General features: G+C 36.8%; 1 protein-coding gene across 2 annotated transcripts in view; it reads right to left on the reverse strand.

Annotated features, from left to right (window-relative positions):
• The window catches only part of LOC132143531 (kelch-like protein 5), a 90,340-nt gene that overhangs the window by 20,859 nt on the left and 55,939 nt on the right, over positions 1-13,542 (reverse strand). For both annotated transcript variants that reach the window (XM_059553828.1, XM_059553827.1), the window contains exon 5: positions 11,727-11,939. In XM_059553828.1, coding sequence (XP_059409811.1) covers positions 11,727-11,939 — 213 coding nt within the window. The remainder of the gene's footprint in view (positions 1-11,726; positions 11,940-13,542) is intronic.

Below are 13,542 nucleotides of genomic sequence, written 5' to 3' on the forward strand. Positions count from 1 at the left end.
TTATTCAAGTAATTCTTATCCTTAAATAAATTATACATTTTGATAAATGTATGTATTTTACATTGATTTACAAAATAATTATGTGTGAAAATGTATGGTTTCAGATAACCATTCTACTTATATAAACTAACGATTAGGGGTTGACCGATTATCGGCGCGGATATTAAGCATTATTATGGTTATTTGCATTGTCATTTTCTAAACCGGTTTGTTGATTAATTTAAAAGCATTTTAAAAAATTTACATTTTACATCAGACAAATATGTATTGGTTTAAAACACATGTATCGGTCTACTTGATCTGTAATATGGTCGGTATCGGCCATGAAAAACACATATCGTTAACCCCTACTAACAATAAAAAATTTGCTATTGATACGTTTTTTTTAAGAGGCTCCTTTATTTTGTCAAAATTAGAATAAAAACAATAACACTTACATTTTATTACAATGTAAAATGACTTAAAATGCAATTACCATGTGGCAAAGCTGAATTTTCAGTAGTCATTACTTCAGCCTACAGTGTCAGGTGACCCTTTATAAATCATCTTAATACGCTGATTTGGCACTCAATAAGCATTTCTTATTATCATGAATGTTCAAAACTGTTGTGTTGCTTGATATTTTTGTAGAAACCATGATAAATAAATAAAACCTGAAAACATGTTTGTAATAAAATATAAAATTTTTCAGATTTCCAATAACATAACATACATTTTCTGACAGGAAATTTTTAACACCACAGCCACAAAAAGCTACATAATAAACTGGGCTCCAAACCAAACCCTTACCCTCATCCACTTAAAGACACACTTTGATAACCTGACAGAAGTGAATCCTTCCCCAGCTCCTCAGACCTTGAGGAGAGGACTCAGGGGACACAATGAAGAGAGGAAACAAGCTTCTGATGAAACTTCTGACAAAAGGTCCTACCTACGTTCCTTTTTTAAAGGAGGGAATCCCAGGCAGAGACATTGCTAGTATCCCTCTGGGCTTGTAACAGAATGCAGAGACTCTTATATAGGTTACTACTCCTGAGCAAACAATCCTTTAAGAAGCTAAAACACACACACACACACACACACCTGCTACAACTTCAATGAAACTCTAAATCATTACCACCTCATACATAATCATCACACAGGACATTCTTTATTCTTCTTCCTCTTGTGTCTCTCTTTTCCCATAATCCTCTTCAAATGACACCTCTTGTGGCCTTGTTAACGAGTCTTTGTATGTCACATTCATCCTCTCATCTCCCTCGTTTATATATTCTCTCAGCTGGCTAGTAAAGTTGAGTAGGTTTTTAATTAGAGGGGTGTCTTGGATAGCCACAGTAATAACAGCCTAATGTATTCTGCTGCAGTGCTATAGCTCCATAGAGACTCATTATGATCACACACAGACATACCAACAGTCCAAAATTAGTTTTTCACCACACCTGCCAATGGCAAGTAAAAATTTAGCGCTTTTCACAATACACATTATTTCAAAGCAGCTTTATAGAAACTTGTCATACTGTAGGTCCAGATTTACTAAAATCTTGTGGCACCTTCAACCCTCTTCTGGCGTTAAAAATCTACTGTCAGGATTTAAGTCGAGCAGTGAAAAAAAATTATTTTTTTGTGGCTCACTTTATTGCATATGCATTTGTGGGAGTGTCCCTTTTAGACTTAAAATGTATGTGAATATTTAAATTCATCATATAATGTGATTTACTAAGGTTTGTGGAACTGAATTTACTGGCATTTGTGCCATTTTTTAACACATTTTGTGCTTGACATGGCTATGATTGCTGCTGCCAGGAAGAGGCAATGCAGAGAGAAATCTTTTCACTTGTATTAAGTTTATTTGGAATGCCAGAGGAAGACATTATCCAAACATATCAAGCTTACACTAATTTGCACTGTTCTTGGTAGATCGCATTAGTCATTATGGAAATTCCACACACCACATAAATTTCCACAGACATTTCTGGTGAAAATATCCTTGAAAGACGATTTAAGTTGACGGTTTGTAAGTTTTATTTCAATAATGCAAAGGTTAGACCAGGGGTACTCAAGTTCAGAGGCCAAGGGGGCCCCATTTAAACCACATAAAGTAATTTGGTCCAAATTGTAATTTGTGGCCCTTCACATTTTAAGACAATATTTTTCAGTTTTACTAATTTAGAAATGCATTTTATTACCAAAGTCGTGTCCATGGTCTATTTAAAATAATACTGAACATTAAAAAAAAATCAAAAATCTGAAACAAAATTCGCTCCTGGATTATTCATTGTGTTGTTATATTAATGCAAAATAAAATACATTCATACATTCAGTATTAAACAAACTCAGAATGTTCAAACTCAAAACATTCTTGAGCAAATATAGTTCACAAATTTCTTTAGAGAGAAGTATTATTTTTATTGTCAAAATAGGAAAAAGAGTGTCAATTTCTGAGCACTAAACATATGCAATGTCTGTTTCATTTATACTTGTGCACAAACCCCATACATGCATCACAGTAGTAACAACAAAGACTATAGAATACCCAAGACATGTCACTCGTATAGTTTTGATTGGGGAAAAATGCAACGCTCAATATGGCCACTCAATCGCAGGAAGCCCCGCCTTCTGAATGAAAGAGCCAATCGCTAATCAGTAAAGTCAGCGCAGTCACTGCAGCTGCCGTAAGAAGTCCCGGTTGCTATAGTATAGAAACAGTCACAGAAACCTGGGGGTAAGGAAAGACAGACGAGGCGAGAGAAAAGGAAATGGAAGGATGAGGAGTGACAGAGGGGAGAGAGAAAAAATAATAATTTTTCCGGTTCCCAGACACACTGCTGCTCGGCCCCCCACCAGCTGTGTGAACTCTTCCATGGTGCCTGGCGGCAGCACTGGACAGCCCTCGGTGGACAGCGACGGCTCCTCCGGTTTCAGGCAGCCGGCAGGAGTCTCCCGTTCCCTCATCCTCCTATTTCTTGGCGGATGGCATCAGGCTCCGGCCCCAGGCAAATGGCGGCGACTCCTCCGCTCACTCACAGACGGCAGCCGTCCTTCCACATCGCGGGCAGCCGGCAGCCCTGCTCGATGGCAACGCAGATTCACCACAGTGGAATCTTCAACAGCGCATCCCTCCTTCCTCCCGGGTTTCAGCACCAATGTAATTCAGTACAAACTTCATAATCACAGGAAGGAGGCGGGAACCGGCAGACATTCAAATGAAGCTTTAATGATAAAAATAAACACAAAACAGAGCGACAGCCCCTCACGGACGACTGGTGCGCACAAACAAAACCAAAACACAAAATAAAATCCAGGCCTGGTCCTCTCTCGTCCTTCACTGTCGTTGCTCCTCTTCAGTATCCTTCTGATCTCTCGGCCCCTCCCCACTTGCCACAACAGTAAACACACGACACAACAATATATAGTTTATCTGTGTTCTTCAAGCCATCTCTTGTATTTTCATAGTAATAATGTATATTTATAACTCACTGATGTGATGACAGCTCCATTCATTTTACAGAGAACGCTTTTTGCTTGCTTTAACCTATTCACTCTTTGAATAGAAGGTTGTTTTTCATTCTACTAAGAAGACCATCTGCCATTAAGACAATGCAAAGTGTCAGGAGTATCAACTGCATTTAAATGAGGCAAACACTGCCTAATATCTGCACTACATTAAAGTGCAAATTATCATAAAAATACATTCATCTTCAGCATTACACGGGACACAAAATTAATGCAGATGGCCTATTGAACACCCCGGGTTTAAAGGAACAGTTCACCAAAAAATAAAATGAGCATTTTTCTAAAGAAAGGCATATGGGTTTGAAACATAGTTATTTTTATTTTATTTATTTTTTTTTTTTTTTGATAAATAAACCCTTTATGTGTAACTGTAAAAATTATTGTATAGCCCCAGGGTACTCAACAGGTGGTCTGAGTATGTTAAATGTAAGTTACTCACATTTATTTACATTTAGTGAGCATTGCAATGAACCCTGTACATACTAGTGTTGTTACTGTTAACTTAAACCAAAGACTTTGTTTAGCTGAAATAAAATAAAATATCAATATTAAAAAAACAAACATAACATAAAAATGAAAATAAGAATTGTTGCTAAGCAATTAACTGAAATATGTTTAAGCTGAGGTACTACAATTATTAAAACGGAAATAAAAATAAAGGCATAGATATAGATTAAATTTCTAAAAGTAATGACAAAAAATTACTAAAAACTTAAATTAAAATAAAAACAAAAAATATAAAAATAAGAGCTAATTCAAATCATTAATAAACACTACAATAGTATATAAATAATACTAAATTAACACTAGCACAAACCACCTTGCAAATGCATGCAGAAAGCCACACAACACATTCAGCACATCCTGATATATCATGAAATTATATAGTTTCTCCCCACTCAGTGATGCACCAACTGAGAAACCTGATGAAAGTGCTCTTGTTATTGGTGATTCTATTGTACGGAACATGAATATAGAGACACCAGCCACCATAGTCAAATGTTTACCGGGAGCCAGAGCGCCTGACATCTTGGCAAATTTAACAGTGTTGGCTAATGCTAAACGTAAATAACTAAACGTCTTCATCACTCCTGGGGTGGCGCCACTCTTCTCTCTAGAAATATGGCAAATAGTCTTAGTGTTTATACTTGACTAACTGGGGCCCAGGTCAGGAAGCAGACAGACTGGCTAAACCGACCGTCTGCTAGCTGCCTCACGTCACAGAGGTCAGTTAATTCTCAGCACATAGAGACTCTTTCACCTAGATATCACACTATAGAGATTGTGTCTGTTCCCCGAACTAGAAAATACAAAAAACGTCCAATCCAAATTAAGATTAACAATTTAATTGAGGTTCAACAAATAAAAAACAGATGCAATATGGATAAACAAATGATAAATCTTGGCTTATTGAATATCAGATCCCTTTCTACGAAAACACTTTTTGTAAATAATATGATCACTGATCATAATATCGATGTGCTCCGTTTGACAGAAACCTGGCTAAAACCTGATGATTACATTATTTTAAATGAGTCCACCCCCCCAAGATTACTGTTATAAACATGAGCCGCGTCTAAAAGGCAAAGGGGGAGGTGTTGCTTCAATTTATAACAACGTTTTCAGGATTTCTCAGAGGGCAAGCTTCAAGTATAACTCATTTGAAGTAATGGTGCTTCATATAACATTATCCAAAATGTAATACAAACCATCATAAGGCTTAACGTGTTATTAAACGACTTGCATTCATATTCAGGGATCATCTGTTTTTTTGTTTTGTTTTTTGTACATTGTATACTACTTTATTAGTATAATGTTTAGTGAGTTTGGTTTTTAAAAATCACTGTCTTAGTAGCCTACATTAAGCCACATTAAGCGTTTTCTTATAACGGTTTTTTTATGGGAGGAAAAGGCTTAACGTGTTATTAAACGAGTTGCATTCATATTCAGGGCTCATCTGATTTTTTATAGATAGTATACTTTATTAGTATGATTTTTAGTGAGTTTGGTCTGTTAAGATCACTGTCTTAGTACATTAAGCCATGTTAAGCGTTTTAGAGTGTCCCCTGTCATCCAGCGCAGCTGCCCCCTCAAGCATCAGATCGCGGAGCAACATCAAAAAGAATAGCTGAGACCGGCCGACAGTTAGGAGTAGCTGAAGCCTTTGCGAAATCTGTAAAATACAGCCGTGAAAGTAACAGGCATACCTGCTGAAGTCACGGACAACCTCCGCGTCAGTGCCCATACCCAAGAGAGCGTGAGCAGATAACGAGCTCACACGCTATCTGCATGAGGAGTGCATCGACTCCAGCGCGAATCCACTGTCCTGGTGGGCCAGTGGTGGCGCGATAATCAGTCTAGATTTCCGCTGCTGTCCAAAGTCGCGCGCACATACATGTATTACATGTTAGAACTTGATTTCTTAAAAAAAAAAATATATATATATATATATATATATATTGGAAAACGCATGTTCTTGTTGCTGTTTGGCATTTAACAATAAATAAAAATGTTTTAAAACGTCTCGGTCAGTTAAAAAAAAGCAACAATATTTGCTACATAACTCAACGATAGAGCTTTGTATGCAGCAAAATCAGGATAAATTATGTAAAAAAAAAAAAAAAAAAAAAAAAAAACGGCGGTAATACCGCATATCGCGCTATTGAGCCACCCATAATAACCGCAGGGGAAATTTCTTAACCGCGACAGCCCTAGGAAGAACCATCACTTCTACCACAAAAGACTGCTTTTTAAGTTATCTTCCTGACGTATCCGAATTCCTTAGCATATCCAAAACCTCAGAACAACTTGATGATGTAACAGAAACTATGGACTCTCTCTTTTCTAGCACTTTAAAAACAGTTGCTCCTCTACACTTAAGGAAGGTTAAGGAAAACAGTTTGACACCATGGTATAATGAGCATACTCGCACCCTAAAGAGAGCAGCTCGAAAAATGGAGCGCAGCTGAAGTGTAAAACTATTAGTTTTATTTGATCTTAGTGCTGCATTTGACACAATTGACCACAACATTCTTTTGCATAGACTTGAACACTTTGTTGGCATTAATGGAAGTGCATTAGCATGGTTTAAATCGTACTTAGATGACCGCCCTCAGTTCGTAGCAGTGAATGAAGATGTATCATATCGATCACAAGTGCAGTATGGAGTACCTCAAGGCTCAGTACTAGGGCCGCTACTCTTCACGCTTTATATGTTACCCTTGGGAGATATCATCAGGAAACACGGTGTTAGCTTTCACTGTTATGCTGATGATACTCAGCTCTATATTTCTTCACGGCCCGGTGAAACACACCAATTTGAAAAACTAATGGAATGCATAGTCGATATAAAAAACTGGATGACGAGTAATTTCTTACTGCTAAATTCTGAAAAAACAGAGGTGTTAGTTATAGGATCTAAAAACTCTGCTTGTAATAACCTAGAACACTGTCTAAGACTTGATGGTTGCTCTGTCAATTCTTCGTCACCAGTTAGGAACCTAGGTGTGCTATTTGATCGAAATCTTTCCTTATTTTTCATTTTCATTTTTCCATCTCAAAAATATATCTAAATTACGGCCTATGCTCTAAATGTCAAACGCAGAAATGTTAATCCATGCATTTATGACCTCAAGGTTAGATTATTGTAATGCTTTATTGGGTGGTTGTTCTGCACGCTTAGTAAACAAACTACAGCTAGTCCAAAATGCAGCAGCAAGAGTTCTTACTAGAACCAGGAAGTATGACCATATTTGCCCGGTCCTGTCAACACTGCACTGGCTCCCTATCAAACATCGTATAGATTTTAAAATATTGCTCATTACTTATAAAGCCCTGAATGGTTTAGCACCTCAGTATTTGAATGAGCTCCTTTTACATTATAATCCTCTACGTCCGCTACGTTCTCAAAACTCGTAGCGGACAATTTGATAAAACCTAGAATATCAAAATCAACTGCGGGCGGCAGATCCTTTTCCTATTTGGCGCCTAAACTCTGGAATAACCTACCTAACATTGTTTGGGAGGCAGACACACTCTTGCAGTTTAAATCTAGATTAAAGACCCATCTCTTTAACCTGGCTTACACATAACATACTAATATGCTTTTAATATCCAAATCCGTTAAAGGATTTTTAGGCTGCATTAATCAGGTAAACCGGAACCGGGAACACTTCACATAACACCCTATGTAGTTGCTACATCATTAGAATAATGGCACCTAGAAAGGACCTCTACTGCCCTGAAAGACAGCGGAGACCAGGACAACTAGAGCCCCAGATACAGATCCCCTGCAAAGACATTGTCTCAGAGGACCACCAGGACAAGACTACAGGAAACAGATGATTCTTCTGCACAATCTGACTTTGCTGCAGCCTGGAATTGCACTACTGGTTTCGTCTGGTCAGAGGAGAACTGGCCCCCAACCGAGCCTGGTTTCTCCCAAGGTTTTTTTCTCCATTCTGTCACCGATGGAGTTTCGGTTCCTTGTCGCTGTCGCCTCTGGCTTGCTTAGTTGGGGTCACTTCATCTACAACGATATCATTGACATTATTGCAAATAAATGCACAGACACTATTTAAACTGAACAGAGATGACATCACAGAATTCAATGATGAACTGCCTTTAGCTGTCATTTTGCATTATTGACACACTGTTTTCCTAATGAATGTTGTTCAGTTGCTTTGACGCAATGTATTTTGTTTAAAGCACTATATAAATAAAGGTGACCTGACTTGACTTGAGTTTCATCAGCATTTGTTTTATAAGCATGCTTGAGATATGAATCTGTATGTATATCCGCGTGTGCAAATCATCATTCAGTACCATCTCGCTGAATCCATAATCACTGCGCTCAGAAAACAGTTTTCTAGTTAGAGCTTGAATATTCCACCCATACAACACCACCTCCACCTCCACCTCCTCAGTCACTGCTTTCACCTCCCTCCCACTCCCCATCCATCAACCCCATACTTTTTTATCTCCACTCCTCCCTTTCTCTTTCTCCTCTTTGTGCTATAAAAAAAGCTAATCATTTCCACCTCTTTCATAAAAGTGCCCATACTGTGAACAAGTGCATTTGTCATGAACCAAAATCGATCATCTCCCCTGAATGCGAATACTGAGTAAACGTGGTGAAGTGAAATGAATGCTCTGGAGTTTGGATGGCTGGACGGTGGCTTATAGGTTTTTGCTTCATTGGAAACCACAGAACAACCTGCGATTTACATTTAGATGGAACGGAACAAACTCTGCCACGAGGAGGAGAATGCTTGCCTGGAATTATATAAATATTTTTTTCACCTTAGAAAAAGGTGTGGGGGGGGTAAAATGAAAAGGTAGAAAGAAAGAAAAGTGAGGAGAGGGAGTTCAGAGGAATACATCATACATTTAAAATGGAATTTAAGGGCAAAGCTTTGAGCTCTGATGGGAAAGAAGCTAAATTAAACTGCATATACATGTGAATATCATGTCCTGCACCTACAGACTACATTGCATGACAATAATATCAAACACTGCAGTAGGGCTGCACAATCATTTAAATAACCAAGATTAAAACCTGCAGTAATTAACTCTGTGCCCATTGCATCAAAATGTGTGTTTTCTAATGAAAACCAGTCACAATGAGCAAGATTTAAGAGGTCTAATCCACAGATGTGTGCTTTATGTTTTACTTCTGACTGTCGTGGCACACAAACATTAATGGGGAAAGAGACATCAAACCTGACATACGAAACTAATTTTACTACCAAAACACTTGCCAAACTTGACTAACTATAGAAATTCCAAAAATGTAGCCAGTGTTACAATGTACATAGTACAATATACAGTACTGTGCAAAAGCCTTTGGCCACTACTATTTTCACCAACAAAAAATGGTTTTAATCAGTTATTTCTATCTTTTGCTGTAGTGTGGCAGTAGTAAACAACAGTTTACATATCCAAACATTATTTTTATCATTAACTGTAATAATCCAGTGAGATTTGAGTGTGATAACTGTTTTCTATTTTAATATATTTGTAATATTTAAGATGATTTTCCAGCAGCCATTACTTCAGTCTTTAGGGTCACATCAGAAATCCTTCAGAAATCCTTCTAATATGCTCATTTAGTGGAAATGTATTCTTTCATGAATAGAAAAGAACAACATATATTTAAATCTTCTGTAAAATTTATAGTTGTCTTTACGCACAAGGAGTCTGACAACAGCCAGTGCTCCACACAGTTATCTGATCTCATCATCATCCAGTCTGTCTGGAATAATATGAAGAAACTGTATTTTCTACTGACACACCACAGCAAATCAAAGAAATAACAATTTTTTGTTGGTGAAAATACTAGGGGCCTAAAACTTTTGCGCAGTACTGTACATTACAATTCAAGTAAGCAATTTGAAAAAAAACTACAACACTCCCATTATAATCAGTGTAAATAAGATTTGTTCTGCAGTTTCCCTTACGAAAATTAACCATGGTTTTACTACAAATAAAACCAAAAAACCATGGTTACTATAGTTAAACCATGGTAACCACAAATTAACCATGGTTTTGCTAAATTAACCATAGTTTAACCATGGTATTTGTAGTAAATCTGTGGTTATACAAATGGTAGTCAACACGCCAAAAAACCATGGTTTACTACAGTTTTACTATAAAAAAACCATGGTTATTTTTCGTAAGGGTTAACAAGCTTTGTTAATTATGCAAGTGTGCTCTAGTATTGTTTGAGAATAATAATTAAAATTGTGAATAACATTGTTTTAAATTCTGTTTTTGTTGACTGTTTAGGGATTAGGTTACAGCAATAGGCCTGTATAAAAACCAATAAAGTAATTCAGGAACACAGTTCTCAGTCTTTATCACACTCTCCAGGCTCCAAATGCATCCCATCATTGAGTGCACAGCCCCACATCCCAGCAGAACAGCACTGACCTTCACACACACATAAAGACCAAATGCTCTACGTGAGCACATAAAGGCAAATGCTTTTAGCTACACAAGCTAATTTTTATGCATTAACACATAAAATGTGTCAAAATGCAATTCATAAATGGAATGCAATTGCATGTTTGATTCCATAATGGAAATTAAAGAGATAGGACCAAAAACGTTTGGTTACCCACATTCTTTAAAATATCTTATTTTGCATTCTGTAAAAGAAAGAAACCCATACATGTCTGGAACAACTTGAGGGTGACAGAATATTTATTTTTAAGTGAACTATCCCTTTAAGAGCAATGCAACTATTTGAACAGTCAGTGTTTTCCTTCAGGTCAAAGACCTAATGATCCCCAAAATTTTGTCTGAAATGCCAAAAACATGTAAATGGCACATAACGCAACTGTATGCATGTGATGCTAGTTATCTATTCACAACTGTATTAGCACACACTACTGTTGAAAAGTTTTGGATCAGTAAGATCTAAAAAAGCTGCATTTACTTGAGCAAAAACACACAAAAAATGTTTTATTGCAATTTCAAATTTCTGTTTTCTATTTTCATATATTTAAAAATTTTATTTATTCCTGTGATGGCAAAGCTGATTTTTCAGCAGCTATTACTCCAGTCCTTAGTGTCACATGATCCTTCACCAATCATTCTGCTATGCTCATTTAGTGAAATGCATTCTTTCATGAATAGAAAGTTAAAAAGAACAGCATATATTTCAATCTTCTGTAACATTACAGTTGTCTTTACAGTGACGTTTGATCAATTTAATGCATCCTTGCTAAATAAAAGTTTTAATTGATTTAATTTATGACCCCACACTTTGTGTTAGCATTTACAAAGCTCAACATTAAACATAAGTCCAGTTTTTCAATGATGATAGCATATTTCCAAAAAGAAAATATGGTTCTTATCCTCTTCAAAATTTTATATTAACTAGATCACACCGACAAATACAGCTGTTATCTTATCTGAAATAAAAAAAGTTCCTGGGGATGTTACAATTATGAGCTGAAAAAAAAAAAAACGCTCAAAGGCTGTTTAGCATTCCACTGCAAAACTTCAAGGAGCACATGAACATTAATTACTGTGACTGACTAACTTACTGACAGATCTTTCAATTAACTGATTAGCTGATACATGAATTAATGCAGATTACTGATTTTCTGATGTGGATTTACGGTACACTGATCGAGCTGTCTGAAAAAGTAACAGCACAGCAGAATAAAAGACAGACTGATGGACAGATGGATGTATGGTTGACTGACCTGTGGTTTAAGCAGGGGTAGGCGGATATGAGCGAGGAGAGCAGGAAGCTGTGATTGACGGGAGGAAGCATCATGGCGGACCCAGCTAAGCAGGGCTGTTACCACAGTTTCTTCTTCTGGAACGTTCATGTCATCAGAAGCTAAAAGCTTCTCCACCTCACATGCAGGCAAGAGCAGAAACTCCTGATGCCTCATGACCTCCATAAAGTGCTCCTACAGAGAGAGAGAGAGAGAGATTATCTGTAGTGGTTGATGGATTTGAGGATGTGGTTGTCAAAGCATGTGTATGTGTGACTAATGGTCTTTCAGCATAGCAACATACAAAACACAGTGAGTGTGCACTTCTCTAAATCGATGTGACAGACGGCATCTGCCAAGAAAAGAAAGGAACATACAGATATAAATGGTGGATCAGTGGCATGTTATGCTTAGATCAGGTTTGGGCTTGTAGATGTCTAACCACAGCGATGAATTTATGGCAGTGCAACCTTGTACAATAACAAAATTATCATAATACTGGACATTATTAAACAGCATATTATAACGGCATGATACAGGCTACATAATGTGTACCAATTATGATTAAATATAACTAAGTAAGTGACAATTTCATTTATAGTTCAAAAGTTTGAGGTCAGTAAGTTTATTTTTATTTATTTTTAAGATATTAATACTTTTATTCAGCAAAAATGCTGAAATATATATTAATTTAATTTTCATATTATTTTACTGCTGACATTTATAACGGTATTTGATTTAAAAAAATAATAATAATACCATGGTTTTCACAAAAATATTAAGCACCACAACGGTTTTCAACATTTATAACAATAAATCAGCATATTAGAATGATTTCTGAAGAAACATGTGACATTGAAGACTGGACTAATGGTTGCTGAAAATTCAGCTTTGCATTACAGGAAATAATTGCAATTTAAAACTAATTAAAACAGAGAAAAGACTCCAAAAATTTTTTTAAACTTCCTAATCCCAAAACTTTGAACAGAAGTTATATATTCTACATAAACACAAACACATACATACATATTGCATTTATAATCATATCACATTTAACCCAAGCTATTTGTAAAATTTTAATTGATTTTAGCAACTAGGAGACAACAACAATTATCCCAAATAGACGTACCACACTCACACAGCATAGACTAGGAATTTTTGTTTAGGACCCAGATTTCTGAAATGTATTTTCCTCACTGATATTAATATTTATTTTGCTATATTAACTATGCATTATAATACGGTCATTCACATTTTAGAATTAGTATTTTTGCATTGTTTTTCCCTGCTTTCTCTGCAGATTTGCTACCCAACATGTCCACACGTCAGAAAGAGAGCGGTAATACAAAGTGGACAATGGAACTGGACATCATTGCATTATAGGGGGAAGGGAGGGATGAAATAAAAAAGGGAAGGAAAGACAGATAGGAAACAGAGGCACTGGAAGATGAAATTCAATTTTTTAGTGCAGTCTCCATGACAACCCCCCTATTGTGAACTGTGGGCGGGCTATTATGGGTTATATTTTCTTGAATGAGTTTCCCTCAGGAGCAGTGGAACATCAAACGCTGAGCGGAAAATTTGCCAAGAGCAACAGTAGCATGTCCAATTAAACACACTCGCCTTGTTCAGGGAACTTTTTCAACACCAGTGCTTCAACGGCTGTTAAAACGGGCTCAATTACCCACTCATAAACCCACAGACACAGGCACAGACAGCCAGATGGACACGGACACTTATATATGAATACAAACACACACACACACACACACACAATCACAGAGGAAGCCGCCCACAC

Source organism: Carassius carassius, chromosome 7 (assembly GCF_963082965.1).
Source record: "Carassius carassius chromosome 7, fCarCar2.1, whole genome shotgun sequence".
NCBI classification, from domain to species: Eukaryota; Metazoa; Chordata; class Actinopteri; order Cypriniformes; family Cyprinidae; genus Carassius; species Carassius carassius.